Raw genomic sequence first — 26,718 nt, 5'->3', positions numbered from 1 at the left:
TAATCGGATGGTATACCAATACAATGTAGATGTATGGATGTGAGTTTCCTAATCGGATGGTATAACATACAATGTAGATGTATGGATGTGAGTTTCCTAATCGGATGGTATAACATACAATGTAGATGTATGGATGTGAGTTTCCTAATCGGATGGTATAACATACAATGTAGATGTATGGATGTGAGTTTCCTAATCGGATGGTATAACATACAATGTAGATGTATGGATGTGAGTTTCCTAATCGGATGGTATAACATACAATGTAGATGTATGGATGTGAGTTTCCTAATCGGATGGTATAACATACAATGTAGATGTATGGATGTGAGTTTCCTAATCGGATGGTATAACATACAATGTAGATGTATGGATGTGAGTTTCCTAATCGGATGGTATAACATACAATGTAGATGTATGGATGTGAGTTTCCTAATCGGATGGTATAACATACAATGTAGATGTATGGATGTGAGTTCCTAATCGGATGGTATAACATACATGTAGATTATGGTGTGAGTTTCCTAATCGGATGGTATAACATACAATGTGATGTATGATGTGAGTTTCCTAATCGGATGGTATCATGAGTATTCTATCATACATATGTAGATGTATGGATGTGAGTTTTCCTAATCGGATGGTATAACATACAATGTAGATGTATGGATGTGAGTTTCCTAATCGGATGGTATAACATACAATGTAGATGTATGGATGTGAGTTTCCTAATCGGATGGTTTCAATCGGATGGTATAACATACAATGTAGATGTATGGATGTGAGTTTCCTAATCGGATGGTATAACATACAATGTAGATGTATGGATGTGAGTTTCCTAATCGGATGGTATAACATACAATGTAGATGTATGGATGTGAGTTTCCTAATCGGATGGTATAACATACAATGTAGATGTATGGTTGTGAGTTTCCTAATCGGATGGTATAACATACAATGTAGATGTATGGATGTGAGTTTCCTAATCGGATGGTATAACATACAATGTAGATGTATGGTTGTGTGAGTTTCCTAATCGGATGGTATAACATACAATGTAGATGTATGGATGTGAGTTTCCTAATCGGATGGTATAACATACAATGTAGATGTATGGATGTGAGTTTCCTAATCGGATGGTATAACATACAATGTAGATGTATGGATGTGAGTTTCCTAATCGGATGGTATAACATACAATGTAGATGTATGGATGTGAGTTTCCTAATCGGATGGTATAACATACAATGTAGATGTATGGATGTGAGTTTCCTAATCGGATGGTATAACAACAATGTAGATGTATGGATGTGAGTTTCCTAATCGGATGGTATAACATACAATGTAGATGTATGGATGTGAGTTTCCTAATCGGATGGTATAACATACAATGTAGATGTATGGTTGTGAGTTTCCTAATCGGATGGTATAACATACAATGTAGATGTATGGATGTGAGTTTCCTAATCGGATGGTATAACATACAATGTAGATGTATGGTTGTGAGTTTCCTAATCGGATGGTATAACATACAATGTAGATCTATGGATGTGAGTTTCCTAATCGGATGGTATAACATACAATGTAGATGTATGGTTGTGAGTTTCCTAATCGGATGGTATAACATACAATGTAGATCTATGGTTTCCTAATCGGATGGTATAACATACAATGTAGATGTAGATCTATGGATGTGAGTTTCCTAATCGGATGGTATAACATACAATGTAGATGTATGGTTGTGAGTTTCCTAATCGGATGGTATAACAGAAAGAAGATTTCTACACTCAATCTAACGGTATATGATGACAGCAGTAAGAGGCTTACGATCTATGTAATTCTATAGACTTAAAACCTCAGTGTCGGCCGTCAGTGACGAGGGTCTTTATGTTAGTAAGCCCTCAATAAGGCCGATTCCGATGTTCTAAACGGATTGTTAGGATCACAGTTCACTTTATAATACCGTATAAAATCTCCAGACACCGATCGTTAATTAATATCTGTATATCAACATCAGATCCTTTTATTAGCTGATGACGTAAATATGTAAATAGCTGTACAGGTACAATTTACCTGTCCAGCTACTGAACCTGAACTAATATGGCGTCGTTTGAGAAGGGCCTGACAAGGAGAAGCATTAGAGTAATGATCAGTTCATCCATAATAGATTCCACTTCCTGTTAAATGCCACAAACACATAGTAGGGCAATCATTTCACATCCTTGCGTTTTCATCCTCAATGCAGACACTACTGCATTGTTGAATATTTAAACCTATTGTTAGAAGTATTCCATTGTCATCTTTTTCCTGTTAAAATAGGTTTTGCTGTTGTAGTAAATCCCAGAGTAATTCCAGATATTTCGTTTGCTACAAGGGTGCATGGCCTCTTTTTGCCTTTATAACAGGTCTATCATACAACAAAGGTCAATGAAGGTAAAACAGATCATTTTCTATTTTCCTTTTTTCACACATATCTCTCATGAAAAATAGTTTCACCTGAAAATACACGGCCGCTAATGCATGAACTTAAGTTAACTGTTTCTGCATCAAGACAATCAACATCTGATAGAATCAAAACACATCTTTTGTTCAAGTAAGAATCAACTTCTGTCTGAAAAATAAACTATTTCAGAGATTTTCATTTTTTTTTTTAAATCAGAAAGTGAAAACAAGGATACGAGTCTGAAATAAAACAAAATCAATCTATGAATAAAACTCAACAAGGAAACCATATGTATCTGAGAAGACGAGATGAGTGCTATACCTGTATCTATAACCAGCCCGTCCAATGATTTAGACTAACTAGACAATGAGACATGTATATACCCTAGACAACTTTAATATTCCATATATACAGAACATATCTACCCTGATAGCATCTCTATAACAAAACATCCTCTGATCAAATCTCACAGGACGACACTGACCATTGGCCAGCTAGATGACCAGGACAACTTAAATGCCCTGAGAACATGCGTCTGGTTTATGTCAAATCTAACATTACCTGTGGTTAACCATACCTGTTATAATGTCACCTGTTGTTAACGTTACCTGTATGTACTGTCAGTTGTGGTTGCAATACCTGTATGTGCAATACCTGTATGTGCAATACCTGTATGTGCAATACCTGTATGTGCAATACCTGTATGTAATGTCAACTATCAGTTGTTAATTCCTGATAAACTTTCACATGATAAATTGTTAACAGATCTTAAATAATGGCTACCTGTTTTTTATGATACTTGTATACTGTTTACTGTTGTTACCTGTACTAATTAACTGTTACACAGTCTGGACACCTATGAGGTCTGGTCAATTTCAATGAGCTTTAGCTGGAGACTATATTCTATAAGGTCATGGAGCTCTATAGTCCAGATAAACTACATGTCAAAACTTTTACAAAGATTCAAAATTGAACATTCTTCTCAAATACAAATGATTCCAGCAAGCAATTATATTCTTCTGAAAGCTAACTGGTTCCAGTAATAAGAGCTATCTAATCTATACCAGCCCTTTTATAGTTATCAAGTCTATTCCAACACCTGTCACTTAATACATTGTACAGGCTACACAAAGGGCTTGGGGCACAGCTACTGATACCAATACAATATACCCTTAATGTCCCAACACAAACAGAGGCAGGACTAACAAGTACTACTGAGGACTAACAAGGACTACTGAGTACTAACAAGGACTACTGAGGACTAACAAAGACTACTGTAGACTAACAAGGACTACTGAGGACTATTGAGGACTAACAAAGACTAATGAGGAGTAGTGAGGACTACTAAGGACTAACAAGGACTAATGAGGACTAACAAGGACTAATGAGGACTAACAAAGTCTAATGAGGACGGACTAACAAGGACTAATGAGGACTAACAAAGACTAATGAGGACTAAAAAGGACTAATGAGGACTAACAAAGACTAATGAGGACTAACAATGACTACTGAGGACTAACAAGGACTAATGAGGACTAACAAGGACTAATGAGGACTAACAAAGACTAATGAGGACTAACACGGACTAACAAAGACTAATGAGGACTAACAAGGACTAACAAAGACTAATGAGGACTAACAAGGACTAACAAAGAATACTGAGGACTAACAAGGACTAACAAGGACTACTGAGGACTTGCAAGGACTAACAAGGACTACTGAGTACTAACAAGGACTACTGAGGACTAACAAAGACTACTGAGGACTAACAGAGACTAACAAGGACTAACAAAGACTAACAAAGAATACTTAGGACTTACAAGGACTAACAAGGACTACTGAGGACTTGCAAGGACTAACAAGGACTACTGAGTACTAACAAGGACTACTGAGGACTAACAAAGAGACTAACAAAGAATACTGAGGACTAACAAAGGACTAACAAGGACTAACAAAGAATACTGAGGACTAACAAGGACTAACAAAGAATACTGAGGACTAACAAGGACTACTGAGGACTTACAAGGACTAACAAGGACTAACAAAAAATACTGAGGACTAACTTTTACCACATATACAAACTGAAGTTGAACACACTGTAGTTATAGACAAGTTTTTCTTCATCAGGCATTCATAAAGTTGTTGGGAGTAACTTATATATATGGATGTGAATTCAACAGACATGCAGGTCAAATCCTGCAGTCCGTGAGTTTATTGGGAAGCCAATTTTGTCTTTACATATATATTCAATATTTGGTTAAGATCAAACTGAACATTTTACAGAGTAATGTAAATACAAAACTTTAAAAGTTAAACGCAATGCCATCACCATCATTGAAAAAGGAACACCATTGTAAGTCTTACCCTTTTAACTTTTTGTCTCAGATAATGAAATAGAAATGAAATGGTATAAAAACCTCATTCATATTACATTCAAAGCTGACACAAAAGTTCCATTATTCTATAATTAAAGGTATTCTATATCAGTGCCTTTTGTGTTCATGGCAATAGGATAAATCAAGTATCAGAGGCACTAAAATTTCCCAACCTGTTATTATATGCATATACTACAAAGCAATAATTTTATTAAACTTTTAGCCATTTCCACAGTTTATGAGAAAACACAAGTACATGGAAACATAAAACCTACCTTTTTGTGTAATTTCTCTTTTTCCAATCACCAAATTGTCAATTGCAACTGCAATCATTTCCTACTAAAAATCCTTTCTAATTCACAGAACTGTCACAATTTCCATAATATCCATACCCTAGAGAAAAACTCTGTACAATGATAAGCAACTTCTACACTGACTTGTCACAGAACTCTACACAGACCCTAGGCAGCCATTCAAACGGACAATGTTAAGGCTACCTTGTCACAGAAGTTGATCTCCATACACCCTGGCAGGCCAGTAAACAACTTTAAAGTGGCAATGTTACTGACTACCAAAGTTCACCAAACTGTCAATGTTCTTTTTATTGGACATAACATCCCACACTTTGCCATATAGTTCATGTCTCAAAGTGACCAACAAATGACCAATGGTCAGCATACTATCCAGGCCCAGACAGATGGTCAAACCAGTCCTTGATTGGAGCTCCTGTACTAATTAATATGCACAGGCGGTAAGCTGGTCAGAAAAACTGGCGGTCAGTCTGGAGAGTTGGTCAGTGATCATCACTTTGTCATTTTAATGACCATCTGACCACTGGTTTTTATGGATCACTAAATCACGTCCAGGACCTTCTGACCTATTGGTAGGCAAAATAACATGGTTCACTGACTTCAGTGATTTGGTCAGGATTTAGTTATAATCATGTCAATCCGTAATTTATCAACCGATCATTGATACACCATGAACTTCCCTGAAAACACATTTTTTACATAGCTTCAAACTCATGTATATCAGGTCATTATTAAAAATGTACCATAGGTCACTGTACTGTTTTACAGGTCAATACAAATATTCCATTAACACTTTTACAGGTCAACTTAATGTATAATTCAGGATTTATCATAAACATGCAAAATGTTTAAACATTCTCCACATGACAATGTCACCTTATATCATATAAAGGGATATAAGGTATCGTACACACAGAGGTTTTCTACCCTATGACATAAAGAGTTATGTCCCTTTATCACAGGGCTATCAATGATAACCTAATAATGAGTTCCAATAAAACCATTAACTTGTCCTAATAGCAGAGCAAATAAAACACTACTAATAACAGCTTATCACCAACAGGGGCCTATTAACTACAGAGTTTCTCACCAACCTTCAATGGCTAGCCCTATCAGCCAGCTGTTTGACTACTAACACTCATTAGAGGTCTAAAATCTACTACTGTAGTCAATATCAATATACCATAGAGGTGGTTTTAATGTGTTACAAGGGACCAGACACTGGCGAAGATGGTCAAGGCATGGTCTAAGGAAATTCTGAGTTGAAATTTGATACAAGATTATCTCCACTTAGTTTGATTCTAATACCAGATTATCTCCCCTTAGTTTTATTCTGATACCAGATTACATCCCATTCGTTTGATTCTAATACCATATTATCTCCCCTAAGTTTTATTCTGATACTAGTTTATTTCCCCTTAGTTTTATTCTGATACTAGATCATCTTCCCTTATTATGGCCAGACATCATACTTAGGGACAAATTTAATTAACACAAGAATTTTTACTTGAGATTTGTATGAATAAATGTTTCTTATGAATAAAGACTTGAATGAGTTGACAGGGAGCAGTTGATGATAAGTCCATGTTGAGAAAAGGAGGAGAAAGTATGAACACCTAGTATACCAAGAAGTCTCAAGTCGAGGTTATAACCTAGATTGTGACTTTAAACAACTGGACCAGCCGTGTGCTACTTCTAGTGGTCCTATATATACCTAGTAACTAAAAACACATTTTATATGGCAATCAGATATTCATTTTATTTAAAAAACAACCACTTTTTTAGAACTATAGTTTGTAACACATTTTTTCTGTATTTTTACAGCGACCCAGTCACCGTGACAACATCAAATATAGGCCAACCTCCCACACCAACAATGATAAACAGATTTTGTTACACCACAGAATGAGTTCTGTCACCATGATCTGACAGTAGTGGTGACAGTGTACTCTGGGTTGAGATCACTGCCTAGCTGTATCATAGGTATTCAGTAGGTATTCAGTAGGTATTGTTACACAAACAACTATCTAGTTCCCATAACAGGGGAATTCCCACATGAATCACGTTTATTTTCTTTGTCACAAGAGGTAGCCACATTCCTGGTTAGGAAGCCAATTAATTCTATACACATTAGACCTATAGACTTGGTATTACTGTTTTGTAAACCAACAGAAGAAAATCCCTCAGTGAAAGAAACTGAGCATTTTGATTTTATATACAAACATGTATCTATACATTACCAGCCCCTATATATCTATATAAGCAGTATACAATACATTGTAGGTATACATTGTATAGGGTACAAGGTACTTAACTTTTGTGTAGGAATTCCAAAAATGTCATTTGAGAAGATCAGTCTGTGTTTATGGGTGTTTAAAAACCAAAGCGTCACCGGAGATCTGATGGACAGAGGATTAGGATAACAGAAAGTTGTTAGTGGGCTATTGTTATATGTTACTTATCCCAGTGACCTTGACAAACACCAAGGTCACCTACCTAGACTGACTAATTTCCTTCTCACCACCTTATAACAACTTCCATTATAGGGGCACTGTGTAAAAGTGTTGGCAGTTTTAATGTGTCAGCATATTTGTGTCGGCTAGGAGATCAAGTCATCCCAAGTTGTCTGTACCAAGGACACCCCAGTCTGTAGTATATATATTGGTAACAATTAAGTCTACAGTAATCAGCTCCCCATATTGTGAATCTTTATCTTGATTTCAACTATAAATCTGTTAAAATAGAGGAATACACTGAAATTGTCTAAATTTACTTATAAATAATTGTTTATAGAAAATATTAATTGAAAGTTTTTACAATAGACACTTATTTTATTGTTATGTTTAATTTAAATGTGAGAAACACAAGCCCTTGTGTCCACGGAAGGTTAAACATTTCCCTTATAACCACAGCCTACAAGATATTTCACAATACATGTCAACTTTTCTCAAATTTTTACCTTTACATAAAAGATTCCTCTATCACTTGCACTTTAGATATTTTTTGCTTCATGTTCAATATCATTTATTAAATTGGTATTTTAATTATGCACACACCTGAGGAAATTTGACATTAACATTCTGTGTCCGATGTAAAAAGTGTTCATTTATCTACCTGATATTACTACAGTAAGCCTATTACACTTAGGCAATAAGTCGTTACCTTGCTGTTTCTGAAGGCGTAGAAATGTGGACAAATGGGTTCTCAGCAATTAATGACTATAAACTTTCACATCGGTATGTCATGATTTGTAATTTACTGTACAACCCCGACATTGTTGTATATAAGTTGTGATCCCGGAGAAAACCACTCAATGACTTTCATTTTAGTGTTCGATGACTGTCAAATGTATATCTCCATAAAAACTGAGGGTTTGTGACAAAATGTCAGACACTGTACCCTTTCAACCCTGCCAAGGAGGGGGAAGAATGTCAGAGACCTTAACCACTCTTTCACTAGGACCCAACATTCAATGACTGGTTGCACAATATCAGAATCCTTTGAAAATCAAAATGCTGTTTTGTTTCAGGTTTCAATTTTCAGACATTGTATTTGAGATAAAAAATACTTTCTAATATGATAGCATAAAGCTGAAAGTGTGCATGTTATATTGGAAACTGCCAACATTAATGATTTTATTGAGTTATATAAATTCCCAAATATGTCAACACAACCACAACATTCCACCAGATTACCTCCCCTTACTTTTCATCAGATTACCTCCCCTTGTTATAATATTACACACCAGCTGATGGTGTATTTTCCATCAGATTACCTCCCCTTGTTAAAATATTATACACCAGCTGATGGTGTATTTTCCACCAGATTACCTCCCCTTGTTATAATACTATACACCAGCTGATGGTGTACTTTTCATCAGATTGCCTCCCCTTTTTATTATATTATACACCAGCTGATGGTGTACTTTTCATCAGATTACCTCCCCTTGTTATAATATTATACACCAGCTGATGGTGTATTTTCCACCAGATTACCTCCCCTTGTTATAATATTATACACCAGCTGATGGTGTACTTTTCACCAGATTACCTCCCCTTGTTATAATATTATACACCAGCTGATGGTGTACTTTTCATCAGATTACCTCCCCTTGTTATAATATTACACACCAGCTGATGGTGTACTTTTCATCAGATTACCTCCCCTTGTTATAATATTACACACCAGCTGATGGTGTATTTTCCACCAGATTACCTCCCCTTGTTATAATATTATACACCAGCTGATGGTGTACTTTTCATCAGATTACCTCCCCTTGTTATAATATTACACACCAGCTGATGGTGTATTTTCCACCAGATTACCTCCCTTTGTTATAATATTATACACCAGCTGATGGTGTACTTTCCACCAGATTACCTCCCCTTGTTATAATATTACACACCAGCTGATGGTGTATTTTCCACCGGCCCTATATCACCACCTTCATTATTGATTTATAAAGGCCTGGTTATAACACACATCCTACATCTCTACAATAAATATATATTGATTTTAATCTCTCTACTAAAACTGTTCCATAAGATAAATAACCTGGAGCTAGCTTCTTCATGGACACTCATGTTTTTTATAGTTTTGTTTAGAAATATACCTAAACCCATCTCTTTATGTTAATTCTTTTTTAAACATTTTATGAAGTTGACCTTTGAATACAATTTTGAGAATTCTCTGAAAATTCACAGTGTTCATGGTCAAATAGCTATGATCGTTAAATCCCAAAATATCTCATTTTCAGAGTCAAAAACACCTTTTCAAGAGTCTACTAATAGGCTGTTTCCAATAAAGTAAATTTTGCTGGGTTTAGGGAGCAATATTGAACATAATTAATCTCAAGTAATGATTCCTGAGCTGTGTGTGTCAGAGTAGATGGGTGGTCCAAGGAGCTAAGAGAGATATCATTCCAACAATCTGTAATGGGTGTCTGAGGACTGTGAAGGCCCCAGTGGCCCTTATAATCCAGTTATAGCCCTGGGAGGCCAGGCACCTGCTCCAGGGATCCCTACACACTCTGACATGCAGATTGTGAATTGTCTATAGAAAAGGGGCCTAGTGACCCATGCTCTCCAGGGAGAACTTTGTAATTGGCAGGGGTCATCTAATCCAGAGGAGACAGGATTTAAAGCATGATATCTCAGCAGATTTCTGTACAATGGTAATTGTTTTCTGGGATTTAAATTCAATTTTAGAAGTTAGTTTTTTGTGTACTTTAAAATGAAATGTTTAAGAACTGGAGACAATCACATAGATAAAGTGTGTATATAGTCTGAGGATTATATATGTGGGACTAATTACAGACATGGAAGTCTCCGCCCTCCTACCATTGTTTCCTGTACATTTATAAACATGTACCAGGCCAGGAACCTGTTTACAGGCTGTGTTGATAAGATGGATTCTCAGGTTACACTGGGTTCTAACAGGGGCACCTGCTACCATTAGGCTGTGGATCACCAGGTCCCTCCTACAGACGGCTATAAACATCCTCCCAGGATAACACCATTACACCCAAAATAGGGCTGGCATCATGTTTACAAAGTGGGTCAACATGGATACTGTCTTCATCTTTGAAAAGTCCCTTGCCAACAAGAAAGACATCTTCCCATATTTTCTATATTTGATACTGTTCTTATCTCTAGAAAAGGCCCTTGTCCTCTGATAAGCCCCCTCCCCCCTCTCCTTTGTGCAAACTCCCCAATATCATAATTGTTATATATATGTATAGAAAACGAGTCCCCTAATTACCACAAAACTACCCAATTAGGAACAACCAATTCCAATGTCAATATTGAAGTTAATTATGGTACTATGGCAGAATACTGTAGTACATTATAGACAGTGTATGGTAACAGAGCTCAGACCTAATCTAGTACATTAGACACAGTATAGTGACAGAGCTCAGTCCTAATCTAGTACATTAGACACTGTATAGTGACAGAGCTCAGCCCTAATCTAGATAGACATTAGACACTGTATAGTGACAGAGTTCAGCCCTAATCTAGTACATTAGACACTGTATAGTGACAGAGCTCAGCCCTAATCTAGTACATTAGACACTGTATAGTGACAGAGCTCAGCCCTAATCTAGTACATTAGACACTGTATAGTGACAGAGCTCAGCCCTAATCTAGTACATTAGACACTGTATAGTGACAGAGCTCAGCCCTAATCTAGTACATTAGACACTGTATAGTGACAGAGCTCAGCCCTAATCTAGTACATTAGACACTGTATAGTGACAGAGCTCAGCCCTAATCTAGTACATTAGACACTGTATAGTGAATGAGCTCAGCCCTAATCTAGTACATTAGACACTGTATAGTGACAGAGCTCGGCCCTAATCTAGTACATTAGACACTGTATAGTGACAGAGCTCGGCCCTAATCTAGTACATTAGACACTGTATAGTGACAGAGCTCAGCCCTAATCTAGTACATTAGACACTGTATAGTGACAGAGCTCGGCCCTAATCTAGTACATTAGACACTGTATAGTGACAGAGCTCGGCCCTAATCTAGTACATTAGACACTGTATAGTGACAGAGCTCAGACCTAATCTAGTACATTAGACACTGTATAGTGACAGAGCTCAGCCCTAATCTAGTACATTAGACACTGTATAGTGACAGAGCTCAGCCCTAATCTAGTACATTAGACACTGTATAGTGACAGAGCTCAGCCCTAATCTAGTACATTAGACACTGTATAGTGACAGAGCTCAGCCCTAATCTAGTACATTAGACACTGTATAGTGACAGACTCAGACCCTAATCTAGTACATTAGACACTGTAAAGTGACAGAGCTCAGCCCTAATCTAGTATTAGACACTGTATAGTGACAGAGCTCAGCCCTAATCTAGTACATTAGACACTGTATAGTGACAGAGCTCAGCCCTAATCTAGTACATTAGACACTATATAGTGACAGAGCTCAGACCTAATCTAGTACATTAGACACTGTATAGTGACAGAGCTAAGCCCTAATCTAGTACATTAGACACTGTATAGTGACAGAGCTCGGCCCTAATCTAGTACATTAGACACTGTATAGTGACAGAGCTCAGCCCTAATCTAGTACATTAGACACTGTATAGTGACAGAGCTCAGCCCTAATCTAGTACATTAGACACTGTATAGTGACAGAGCTCAGCCCTAATCTAGTACATTAGACACTGTATAGTGACAGAGCTCAGCCCTAATCTAGTACATATGTATAGTGACAGAGCTCAGTAATCTAGTGACACGATAGCTCAGCCCTAATCTAGTACATTAGTATAGTGACATCAGCCTAATCTAGTACACTGTATGTGTACAGAGCTCAGCCCTAATCTAGTACATAGACACTATAGTGACAGAGCTCAGCCTATCTAGTACATTAGACACTGTATAGTGACAGAGCTCAGCCCTAATCTAGTACATTAGACACTGTATAGTGAATGAGCTCGGCCCTAATCTAGTACATTAGACACTGTATAGTGAATGAGCTCGGCCCTAATCTAGTACATTAGACACTGTATAGTGAATGAGCTCGGCCCTAATCTAGTACATTAGACACTGTATAGTGAATGAGCTCGGCCCTAATCTAGTACATTAGACACTGTATAGTGAATGAGCTCAGCCCTAATCTAGTACATTAGACACTATATAGTGACAGAGCTCAGCCCTAATCTAGTACATTAGACACTGTATAGTGACATAGCTCGGCCCTAATCTAGTACATTGTATGGTGGGTGTGAAATTGTTTACACCCTATCAATGGTCACTGTAACAGTGGACATAGTCAAGTGACCAGCAGTGGTCAGTGTAGGGTGTAATAAACAGTCAGGTGAAAACAACATTTGACCAGTAGGCAGTGTGTAACTGTGATGTGTGATTATGTAGAGCCTTAAGGGCATGTCCAGCAGTGGTCAAGCTGTAGATTGACATGGTCAGTAGAATATGTACATATCGTTGTAGTCCAAAGTCACAAGTCAGAAGGAAAGTTCAGTCAGCTGTTTAACAGTATAAAGACAAATGGCCAGGGTTGATAGTGTATTTACATATGTATAAAGTGAAATGTACATGTATTATATACATGTGGTTTTATCACCATGCCAACTAACTATCGAGAAATGGAGGAATTATATATACGCTTGAAATAACGAGTAACACTGAAATATACAATACAAAATGTTTCTGAATTTATAAATAGTGACCTATATGAGTATGAATTTTGAATAAATACAAATGTTGCCTTCTGTCTGTTTATAAATGTATGAATTGATAACTTGTGTTGAATTCCTCGGTTGGATAACCTGTGATAGGTACCTTTGTTGCTGACGTAAGATTTAATCGTAACATTTCGTCTGTACTGAATGTCCCCAAGACTCATTTTAAATGCAGGACGTTTGGTAATGTTTACACATAAAATATTATAATGTATACGGGAGTCTTCCTATGTGGGATTGTCAGATCGACATTCTGTTGGCCAGTTTTTGAGAGTGTAACTTTTGAACACGAGACATAATGAAAGGCCCGACTTCCAGACAGGTTCAGAGACATTGTATATATATGTATACACAACTTACAAGAGTTCCTCTTGTTTACAATGCACATTTTAAGTGACATCAGCTAGACTACGAAAATATCCACTTTTGTACTGTCATTTCATTTTGAAACAGGAAAATATTTGTTTGTAATAAAAAGAGTGTATATGGCTTATTATATAATAGATTTCTGGACAATATAGTGGATAGTAAATGGACAGAAACGGATCGTTTTTACTGTTACGGCTTCTAGCTGATCAAGCTTACACATACCTTCGAACGCGGCCATGTCCACATAACCCCAGCTACCATTGGATGAGGGACGTATCATCCTGATGGGGAACACAATCTCCGAATCACATTGATAAATATCCACACAAAGTAATACATATAAACCACCAACACCCTTATAGGATGGCCCACCAGCTCTGTCTATGAGCTGACTACTAGTGTAACCTTCACCCAAACAATGCCCGGTGTCAACACAAATTCATGCCCTGGTAAGTTAGATCCTGGTGTGTGTATACAGCCAGTAGTGATGTATGAGTACTGAGCCGTCCACTCGAGAGAGTTTTACAACAGATAAGCCCCTAAAGGTCACACAGGCAAAATGTCATCAAGTGTAGAAAGTCTTCAGTCTATAATCTCATGTTTGCCATCGACAGAGACGAAACAAAACGAGGGGTAATGAGTGGCTAGTTTGTCTATAGCTGACACTATAGCCTTCATATTAGACTCTCACATATTGGGTTTGGATTCATTAACACAATCAGCCTTAAATACATATTCTGTAACCTCTAATTCTGAGACTAAAGATTTATACAGAGGTGAGATTTTAGGGTTACACATTCTAATTTCATCAGGTTTCCAAAGAATTAGCCCTTGAACTTCTATATTCTACTCAAAAGTGACTGTAATCCATGTCATTAATGCCAAGGGCATTTGGATATCATAATAAACTTGTCAATTTAACTTTTAATAAATCAATTTGGTTATTAAGATCTAGTTAGATTTTCATAATAAAGTTATAAGAGGACATGAAATTTAATTGTTATATTTCCTTACAAGTATCCTGGATCATATAATAAAAGCCCTAGTCACAACCAAGGTATAAATGGGAATGAGCGTGGTGTCAGTAGTACAGGTGTTGTACAGTAGTACAGGTGTTGTACACATGAGAGTCGCCTAATTAACATCAGCAACTCATACTTATATGACCTGGAAATAATTACTTAATTCTATGCAAATCAACATCTCATTATTTGCCCTTAAATACCATTCAGAAGAAGCTCATTATGTTTATTATTTTATTTCTCTATAACTACACTCATCTCACAGAACTCATCACCTGTCTCACCTACAATCTGCATTTGCCCCTGATAACTCATATCACCTGCATGCCCTAATCTAAATAAATGACTTGTCCTGTCCTTCCTCTCCCCACATTTCATCTAACAGTCCAATCTGCCCTCACATTCAGTTTACTATCTGCCCTCCTCTATATTTAATTATCTGTTAACATCCTCTAACTCGTTACCTGTCCTCTTTTACAACTCATTACCTAGCTGCTCCCTACTACAAGCCCTCACCATTTTCTGTCCTCTTTTACAACTCATTACCTAGCTGCTCCCTACTACAAGCCCTCACCATTTTCTGTCCTCTTTTACAACTCATTACCTAGCTGCTCCCTACTACAAGCCCTCACCATTTTCTGTCCTCTTTTACAACTCATTACCTAGCTGCTCCCTACTACAAGCCCTCACCATTTTCTGTCCTCTTTTACAACTCATTACCTAGCTGCTCCCTACTACAAGCCCTCACCATTTTCTGTCCTCTTTTACAACTCATTACCTAGCTGCTCCCTACTACAAGCCCTCACCATTTTCTGTCCTCTTTTACAACTCATTACCTAGCTGCTCCCTACTACAAGCCCTCACCATTTTCTGTCCTCTTTTACAACTCATTACCTAGCTGCTCCCTACTACAAGCCCTCACCATTTTCTGTCCTCTTTTACAACTCATTACCTAGCTGCTCCCTACTACAAGCCCTCACCATTTTCTGTCCTCTTTTACATCTCATTACCTAGCTGCTCCCTACTACAAGCCCTCACCATTTTCTATCCTCTTTTACAACTTATTACCTAGCTGCTCCTTACTGCAAGCCCTCACCATTTTCTGTCCTCTTTTACAACTCATTACCTAGCTGCTCCCTACTACAAGCCCTCACCATTTTCTGTCCTCTTTTACAACTCATTACCTAGCTGCTCCCTACTACAAGCCCTCACCATTTTCTGTCCTCTTTTACAACTCATTACCTAGCTGCTCCCTACTACAAGCCCTCACCATTTTCTGTCCTCTTTTACATCTCATTACCTAGCTGCTCCCTACTACAAGCCCTCATCATTACCTGTCCTCTTTTACAACTAATTACCTAGCTGCTCCCTACTACAAGCCCTCATCATTACCTGTCCTCTTTTACAACTAATTACCTAGCTGCTCCCTACTGCAAGCCCTCACCATTTACTGTCCTCATTCACAACTAATTACCTAGCTGCTCCTTACTGCAAGCCCTCACCATTTACTGTCCTCATTCACAACTAATTACCTAGCTGCTCCCTACTGCAAGCCCTCACCATTTACTGTCCTCATTCACAACTAATTACCTAGCTGCTCCCTACTACAAGCCCTCACCATTTACTGTCCTCATTTACAACTAATTATCTAGCTGCCCCCTACTACAAGCCCTCAATATTTACTGTCCTCATTCACAACTAATTACCTAGCTGCTCCCTCCTACAAAAGCCCTCATCATTTCCAATAGTGTCTGTCCTTGATTGCCAACACTTTATTACCCTCACATATCTTTTAACTGTTTGCCCTCACCCATTACTCATTACCTACCCTCACTACCTAACTATTTACCCTCATCCATCACTCATTACCTACCCTCACTACCTAAATATTTACCCTCATCCATCACTCATTACCTACCCTCACTATCTAAATATTTACCCTCATCCATCACTCATTACCTACCTTCACTACCTAAATATTTACCCCCATCCATCACTCATTACCTACCCTAACTACCTAAATATTTACCCTCATCCATCACTCATTACCTACCCTCACTACCTAAATATTTACCCTCATCCATCACTCATTACCTACCCTCACTACCTAAATATTTACCCTCACCCATCACTCATTAACTACCCTCACTACCTAAATATTTACCCTCACCCATCATTCATTACCTACCCTCACTACCTAAATATTTACCCTCATCCATCATTCATTACCTACCCTCACTACCTAAATATTTACCCTCACCCATCATTCATTACCTACCCTCACTACCTACATATTTACCCTCAACCATCACTCATTACCTACCCTCACTACCTAAATATTTACCCTCATCCATCACTCATTACCTACCCTCATTACCTTAATATTTACCCTCATCCAGCACTCATTACTACCTCACTCATTAACTACCTTCACTACTACCTAAATATTTACCCTCACCAATCACTCATTACCTACCCTCACTACCTAAATATTTACCCTCATCCATCACTCATTACCTACCCTCACTACCTAAATATTTACCCTCATCCATCACTCATTACCTACCTCACTACCTAAATATTTACCCTCGTCCATCACTCATTACCTACCCTCACTACCTAAATATTATTGTCTTCCCTCACTCATAATTACTTGCCCTCACCACCTGACTGCTTACCCTCACCCATAATTTATTACCTGCCTTCAACCACACCTTATTATCCTCCCACATTTTTTAACTGCTGCCCTCACTTTTCCATCTATCTACCCTCAACAATTATTCATTACCTGCCCTCACCACTTATCTAACAGTACCTGCCATCAAAACTTAACTGTCTGCCATCTCCCATCATTTATGACCTATCCCATCACCTAATGTTGTCTGCCTTCACCACTTCATATTGTCTGCATGCGTGCCCTCATCTGCCTATCTGCCTTCTCCCATTATCCATTCCCTGCCCTCACCACTTGTTTGCCCTCACTTTAATATTACCTGTTCCTACTGACACCTGTCTACAGTAATCAGCCACATCATGATACCATTTTCCATTTTAATTATACATTTTTACATTCTAACAGAACAGTTCCATTTATCCTGTGTATGCATCAGTATGCTGTAGATATGTGCCTGACAAATACTTAATACAACCACAAAAGGTAAATTACCAGCAGACAGGAACTTTTTTACCAGAGTTAGAATTTGTGTACACATACCATTACATTTGACTACAATGACTCATTACTGGCTATCTGGATATTTACTTGCTAAACACTGGCCTGAATCGCTGTAAGTGATCACAATGTGTTACAATAGTCATCACGCTCTGTCAGGATGTTTTTATGTGTATTCCTTCAAAACTATATATAGTGACATTTTATCTGATTATCTGATAGGTTGGAATTAATCAACAGAACATATAACTGATTTAAGATAAAACTAAGTGTATAGGAAATAACCTAAGTGTATAGGAAGTGTTGGCTCATTCTTGTCATCACTGTTGGACATAGTCAAAAAAAAAAAAAATACAACTGATGTACATTTATGAAATTGAAGTGATAGATTGCCATGAATGTTGTAACAAATATTTTGAAACCTTATTTTAAATCTCAATAAAAGGTAACTTTGGTTGAATTGATATGGAACAGCAGTCCAAATTTTATATGTGATCAGTAGGAGTAATCAAGTACCGACAACAAATCATTGTTATATAATTATCAGTTTAATTTCTGTAAACAGGGGTACTCGCACTATAGTTTACATAGCCATCATTTAATATAAATATGTAATTCATGAATTCAGGTTTGTATAAATTTCAGATCATTTTGTTAAAAAGATTCCACATGAAAAGGCTGACTTTGTTCTATGAAACATCCAATCCCTAGAGGCTGTTCTCTAGTCAATCTCCCACCAAACTAAAATGATGGTCTTTAGACACTGAGTCTGTGATCATTGTAAAGTACCGAGTGATCACTCTATATATATTTCTATCTTATGAGCATCTAGGCACCTAAAAACAATTAACCTTGGAAGTCAATCTAATATATTGACATAAATATTTTCAACACAGAAACACTCACTTTATGGTAATTTTATTTGGTAATGGGATATATATGTCGTTATGTTTGGTACTTAAATTTTGTGAATATTTTTTCATTTGGTGAACATCTGCATAAAACCTACAGGAAGAAAATCTTCTACTCTGGTGTAAGAAATGATTTTAATATGAAATACTCCAATTTTATGTTTTTACTAGTGATGAGATATAGATGTATTTAGGTGTACTTCAGTTGGGCTGTAAAATAAGGAAATAACATCCTGTCTCAGCTGGGGGGGGACAACCTAAATAGTCTACCTGGAATGTAGGTCAGACAAGGGAGGTAATTAGTGGTGAGATCTCCTCATACCACAGCAGATAATGGGGTGTAGGTATCAGGAAACCAGGGCAGTGTCTAAACATAGAAACAGTCGAATATATAGTCTAAAGGGGTACTACAATAAACTCTTATTATACTGGAGACACATCTTATAGACGTTCCGGTAATCTATAATGAATATACTGACATAATCTATAATAAATATACTGACAAAGGCACCAACATGATAATATAGTACTGACATTATAGTGCTAGATCTATGAAGTATACTGACAAAAGTACCAGTATGAGAGCAAAGTACTGACATTATAGTGTTAGATCAATGAAGTATACTGACAAAGGCACCAACATGATAATATAGTACTGACATTATAGTGCTAGATCTATGAAGTATACTGACAAAGGCACCAACATGATAATATAGTACTGACATTATAGTGCTAGATCTATGAAGTATACTGACAAAGGCACCAACATGATAATATAGTACTGACATTATAGTGTTAGATCTATGAAGTATACTGACAAAAGTACCAACATGAGAGCAAAGTACTGACATTATAGTGTTAGATCTATGAAGTATACTGACAAAGGCACCAACATGATAATATAGTACTGACATTATAGTGCTAGATCTATGAAGTATACTGACAAAGGCACCAACATGATAATATAGTACTGACATTATAGTGTTAGATCTATGAAGTATACTGACAAAGGCACCAACATGATAATATAGTACTGACATTATAGTGTTAGATCTATGAAGTATACTGACAAAAGTACCAGTATGAGAGCAAAGTACTGACATTATAGTGCTAGATCTATGAAATGTACTGACATTATAGTGTTAGATCTATGAAGTATACTGACAAAGTGTTACTATTTATACTGACAAGACATTTGGCCACCTTAATCAGTCACAATACACTGATATAGTGTTAGATCTATGAAATGTACTGACAAAGACATTTGGAGGCCACCTTAATCAGTCACAATACACTGATATAGTGTTAGATCTATGAAATGTACTGACAAAGACATTTGGAGGCCACCTTAATCAGTCACAATACACTGATATAGTGTTTTAGATCTATGAAATGTACTGACAAAGACATTTGGAGGCCACCTTAATCAGTCACAATACACTGATATAGTGTTAGATCTATGAAATGTACTGACAAAGACATTTGGAGGCCACCTTAATCAGTCACAATACACTGATATAGTGTTAGATCTATGAAATGTACTGACAAAGACATTTGGAGGCCACCTTAATCAGTCACAATACACTGAAATAGTGTTATCTCAATGATAAACATTTCTGAACACACTCGAAAGGTCACATGCCTCTGATTTCTTCATACAAAAGTGCACATGTAAGTTTTCCTCCTTATGTTACTTACATGAACATTTTTGAATTAAGTTTGTTTCAGGAAATCCAGGCATGGTCACATTGAGTGAATACAAATTCCACAAAAATTGTTATAGAGATGCTTCATATATTAACCTGATTATAATATAGAAAATTATATCTCATAGATGCATTTTGATGACGTCATTTCCAAACATTCTTAAGTGTCTAGGATATAACCCTCATAATAATGTCATTGACAATTGCCACCTGATTGTAAATGACAATTCATGAAAGGCATGTTCTGACAGTCATGCATAATGTCAGCTTTCTCTGACAAATCAAATTCTTTATTTTGTCTTTAAAATCACAGCATAAAATTCTACGGTGAGCTGTTGTAGTCTGACAACAGTCACAATGACGGTGAGGAAAGAGATGGTACTTACTTGGCAGAGATGACGATTGTTTCTCCCTCAGCGTTACGTTCGTCATTTGTACAGCGGACTCCCGAGTCAACTGAGGTGGCACCTTGGTAGAATCAGAACAATCCATCATTATTAACATGGGACACACACAATGAAGCACATTTATACAAGTTATCTCCAAGTTCACACAGCATTTTCATGTTTATAATCACAAGTTCCACCAATTTCTTCAGAGAACATTTATAATAAATCTTAAATCAAGTTTATAATAATAGTTTTCATCAACTCCTTCAGAGATCATTTATGATAAATCTTAAATCAAGTTTTGATCACAAGTTTCATTGAATCCTTTGGAGAAAATTTATGATCAATATTGAAATGTCAAGTTTATATAATCACAATTTAAAATCTTCTTCCTTCAGCTAACACATGATAGCCTTTCCTTTGACAAGTCTGTGAAATACTTCAGTGTTTCTTCTGAGCGTTTTGTAAGTATGGGCACTTTCTGTATAAGCCAGTTATCCGTTTGTTTGTGGAACCTGATACAGAAATGTCTGTGACCATCTAATGTTGTCACTCCTCCAACAGTATAAAACACAAGTAGGAATTCCCACATGAATTAGCTGTGTGACCAGACATCAATGGTACACTTATACAGTATTACACGCTTATGTACTTTACCACTCACACATACAGAGCTGCAATATTTTCCGGAAGTGTATGCACAGATTTGTTTTCTTGAAACAATGAAACACACACATAGTAATTACACAAATTTCAATTTTTTCATTAAATTTTTGTGGTAAGACCACATAACACATCAGCATAGAGTCTCGTGATGCCTGTGTGTCAGTACCTCAGTCTAACTTACAGTGCAGCACTTATCTAAATCTTCTACTTCCTGTTGACCTCATAGATAAAAAAAATTCAATATCATCATCCTCCGCTTTTTTCAACTTACTCCAAGATGTTTTATCAATAAACACAGTTTGTTACTAGATCACACTAAAAATAGAAATTAAGTCAAGATAAGGCTGTCTAGAAGAAGAATTCTGATTGGTTGTTGGGGATGTTACGACAATTCTGACTGGTGGTTGTTGTACCCCCTGCCCCTTGTGCCACAGTAAATCATCTTTTGCCATATCACCACGGCAATCAAGGTCATATAAACAACAAAGCCACCATCTTTATCAACAAACAAGCGGAAACCTTGGAGGAATCCCCACTCTAAATGTATTCCTCTCTTTCATGTGGTCACACACAGACCTTACTGAGCCTGGCTGATCCCTGTCTGAAAGAAATCATTTGTTGGCAAGGCAACTGATAATGGGGCTATTGGGACATGCATTAATGAAATACATGAACACAGCAATTTTACATGGCTTTATATGAATATCTCAATTAACTGTTAACCAGCTGATAAACTGGAGAGTGGACTGTTATAGGGGCTGATAAGGAGAGGTGGAAAGGGTGATAGTGTGTGTGTGTGTGGGGGGGGGGGGTGCTAGTGTGTGTGGGGGGGAGGTAGGTTAGGGTGGAGGGGGAGGGGTGCTAGTGTGTGTGGGGGTGGGTGGGGGAGGTAGGTTAGGGTGGAGGAGGGGGAGGGGTGCTAGTGTGTGTGTGGGGGGGGGAGGGGAGCTAGTGTGTGGGGGGGGGGTAGGTTAGGGTGGAGGAGGGGGTGCTAGTGTGTGGGGGGAGGGGGGGGTGCTAGTGTGTGTGGGGGGGGAGGTAGGTTAGGGTGGAGGAGGGGGAGGGGTGCTTGTGTGTGTGGGGGGGGGGGGGAAGGTAGGTTAGAGTGGAGGAGGGGGAGGGGTGCTAGTGTGTGTGTGTGGGGGGGGTGTTAGGTGGAGGAGGAAGAGGGGTGCTAGGTCAGGGTGGGGGAATAGAATGGGGAAAGGTGGGCAGGGATGGGGTGGGGATGAGGGAAGGTTAGGGAGAGGGAGAAAGTGCTATATCAGGGTGGGGGAAGAAGAGGGGCTGGTGCTAGATCAGAGATGGGGAGGGGAAAAGGGCAAGGGGTGAAGGGTGGAGATCAGAGAAGGAAAGGCCATAGGGGAAAAAGGGAAAGGAATAAAAATGAGAATAGAAGGTATATGGAAAGTAGCAAACTATTTAGTAATTAAATGACTAGTTTCAGAGGGGACTTCAAATAGAAGAAGGTTGGAGAGGAAAAGGTAGAAGGTCAAAGTGACTGGTAGGAAATGAAACACTAGATTATCTCCCCCTAGTTTGAAACCTAGAAACAGACATATTGCAAAGACAAAAGTTATCAAGACTTTAAGTGATTTTTTTATATTCTAGAGACCTCAGTGGCCAGTCTAGGAAATGGAGAAAGGGAAGAATAGTGACTTACACGAATCTGGGATTAGATAAATGGGAAAAGTGAAAAGGTGAGAAGGGGGGGTCAGTCAAACAAGTTTGTTAAAGAGGGCATGTAGTGTGTTACTCCAAGGATCATGTATTCCATGGAATTTCCCCATAGTTATCATAACATAGAATTGTAACTTCTGACTACTGTGTGTATTGTGTAGGTATAGGTATGAGGAATTCACAAACTGTTACCTAGAAATGGGAACTATTCACAGAAATAGGAAGTCTTTGGGTGCAGAATGCACCATTATGAAAACATGCCAATCAGTGAATGTTTACATGAGCTCATGTAATGTACATCAGGCCTCCCACACAATCTGTACCTGTACTAACCGATAGTCCCACAAACCACAGGCCCCTAGTGTTATACACTTACAGGACCTCAGGGGCATAAATAAATATTGATCAAGACATATCAAAATCCATCTACTTTAGCATCAGAAGATGACCTTGGAAAATGTACACATGTCAGCTAGGTCATAACCTTAATTAATCTGACCTTTAGTGACCTTGACCTTTTCAGGCCGTGCAAGGTAGATTTGCCCCACTCTCTTCTACCGAGAAATAGTTTTTTCTCTTACCCGCAGCCCCACAACTGTTCTGTGGCTAATCAGAGCAAAACCAAAACCAGCAGCACAAATTAGAGAAATTCAAAAATAACTTGTTTACTTCAGATTCTAAAAACAACAGAACATAATTGATTTCCTGATTGGGCTCAGTATCTTCAGAGCAAATAGAGCTAGTCTTTACTAAGTGGTTATAATGTTCAGAGGAAAAGTTGATTGAATAAGATACATACATGTGATCAAATCATTTTCATCAAACTTGTATTTGTTTTCCTCATTGGTTTTCTGTAATCTATGATATATGATATCTTTATATAATATGCAGAATTTAACAGCATGTGAAAACAAGTCGGTTTAATGAAGTTCCAGCAAACTTAGTCCTATCTAGTTCTGTAATCACTCAGACATGTTATTTTGCTTTAGACTGGATTTGTTTACAAAGCCGATATCGTCCTATCAGACTGATTCTTCTAAATATCACGAAACACCTGTGACGAGACATGACCTGAGAGTGGCTTATCATTTCCATCTCTGACCAGTTTTTTTTTTTAAATCACCAATTTAGACAACAATCTTGCTTTATTCCAGACAATGTCTACCACTGTTATCGTGAAAAGTACACATTTACTGAGCTAAAGGTCAAGGTGTTTTTAATTGGTTTAATGCTCCTGACAAATTGGGAGTTACAAACAGGCCATAAAGTACAAACAATCGAGGTCGTAATCTTGCTAAAAAAATATTTCTATAATCCTTTCTTATTTCACAATATCTCAATAGGTTTCTATTGGTCATTTGTTTATATACTTATAACCATATTTGGCTAATATTCCCCGGGGAAATTACAGCAGTACTAAAAGCCGCAAAAACAGAAAAGTCTAAGGAAGTTCTGTAAGCTTAAAGAATGAAGACAGACGTTGGTCTACTTAGGGTAGACTAAGTTTGAGTCTACAGTTACAAGGATAGATTTCACCAAGTTTATCATAGGTAGGTCTATATATACCATGCCTATATAGGGAATCATTGAGTACAAGGGCCTCCTTATCTCAGGACTAATTAAGGTCGTGGGCCTCCTTTTCTGAGGACCAATTAAGGTCACAGGCCTCCTTATCTGAGGACCAATAAAGGTCGTGAGCCTCCTTATCTGAGGACCAATTAAGGTGACAGGCCTCCTTATCTGAGGACCAATGAAGGTCGCTGGCCTTCTTATCTGAGGACCAATGAAGGTCGCTGGCCTTCTTATCTGAGGACCAATTAAGGTCGCGGGCCTCCTTTGCTGAGGACAAATGAAGGTCGCTGGCCTTCTTATCTGAGGACCAATTAAGGTCGTGGGCCTCCTTATCTGAGGAGCAATTAAGGTCGCAGGCCTCCTTATCTGAGGACCAATTCAGGTCGCTGGCCTCCTTATCTGAGGACAAATTAAGGTCGCTGACCTCCTTATCTGAGGACCAAAGAAGGTTGCGTACCTCCTTATCTGATGACCAATTAAGGTTGCGTACCTCCTTATCTGATGACCAATTAAGGTCGCCGGGCCTTCTTATCTGATGACCAATCAAGGTTGTGGGCCTCCTTATCTGAGGACCAATTAAGGTTGTGGGCCTCTTTATCTGAGGACCAATGAAGGTCGCTGGCCTTCTTATCTGAGGACCAATTAAGGTCATGGGCCTTTTATCTGAGGACCAATTAAGGTCACAGGCCTCCTTATCTGAGGACCAATTAAGGTCGCAGGCCACCTTATCTGACGACCAATTAAGGTCGCGGGCCTCCTTATCATAGGACCAATTAAGGTGACAGGCCTCCTTATCTGAGGACCAATTACGGTCGCGGGCCTCCTTATCTGAGGACCAATTAAGGTCGCGGGCCTCCTATCTGAGGACCCATTAAGGTCACAGGACTCCTTATCTGAGGACCAATGAAGGTCGCTGGCCTTCTTATCTGAGGACTAATGAAGGTCGCTGGCCTTCTTATCTGAGGACCAATGAAGGTCGCTGGCCTTCTTATCTGAGGACCAATTAAGGATGCGGGCCTCCTTATCTGAGGAGCAATTAAGGTCACGGGCCTCCTTTGCTGAGGACAATGAAGGTCGCTGGCCTTCTTATCTGAGGACCAATTAAGGTCATGGCCTTCTTATCTAAGGACCAATTAAGGTCATGGCCCTCCTTATCTGAGGACCAATTAAGGTTGTGGGCCTCTTTATCTGAGAACCAATTAAGGCCATGGCCCTCCTTATCTGAGGACCAATTAAGGTTGTGGGCCTCTTTATCTGAGGACCAATTAAGGTCACAGGCCTCATCTGAGGACCAAAGGAGGTTGCGCGCCTCCTTATCTGAGGACCAAATATGGTCACAGGCCTCCTTATCTTAGGACCAATTAAGGTCGAGGGCCTCCTTATCTGAGGGCCAATTAAGGTAGCGGGCCTCTTTATCTGAAGACCAATTACGGTCGCTGGCTCCTTATCTGAGGACCAATTAAGGTCGCGGGCCTCTTTATCTGAGGACCAATTACGGTCGGTCGCTGGCCTCCTTATCTGAGGACCAATTAAGGTCGTGGGCCTCCTTATCTGAGGACCAATTACAGTTGCGGGCCTCCTTATCTGAGGACCAATTAAGGTCGCGGGCATTCTTATCTGAGGACCAATTAAGGTTGTCTAATTGTAAATGAACAATGTACACATTTGACTTCATTAACTCTCATTATATCATGACAGATTTAATACTAATCTAACTGGTTTGTCCTGACTTGTTTTGTTTTTAAACATAGAGTACCGCAGCACTTAAGGTATTATTGTGATGTACCAATAGTTTCAATAGATAAATAGGGGGTCAGTTTCCATTCACATTTTCAACAACAAAATCTTAAATTTGAACAAGAAAAAATATATATAAGAAA

At 38.2% G+C, this 26,718-nt stretch overlaps 1 protein-coding gene across 10 annotated transcripts in view; it reads right to left on the bottom strand.

Annotated features, from left to right (window-relative positions):
* The window catches only part of LOC138332964 (rho guanine nucleotide exchange factor 18-like), a 240,108-nt gene that overhangs the window by 32,092 nt on the left and 181,298 nt on the right, over nt 1-26,718 (bottom strand). For all 10 annotated transcript variants that reach the window (XM_069281034.1, XM_069281040.1, XM_069281038.1 and 7 more), the window contains one exon: nt 20,918-20,999. In XM_069281034.1, coding sequence (XP_069137135.1) covers nt 20,918-20,999 — 82 coding nt within the window. The remainder of the gene's footprint in view (nt 1-20,917; nt 21,000-26,718) is intronic.

The sequence above is a fragment of the Argopecten irradians genome, chromosome 10, assembly GCF_041381155.1.
Source record: "Argopecten irradians isolate NY chromosome 10, Ai_NY, whole genome shotgun sequence".
NCBI lineage: Eukaryota > Metazoa > Mollusca > Bivalvia > Pectinida > Pectinidae > Argopecten > Argopecten irradians.
This window is presented reverse-complemented; position numbering and strand designations above follow the sequence as displayed.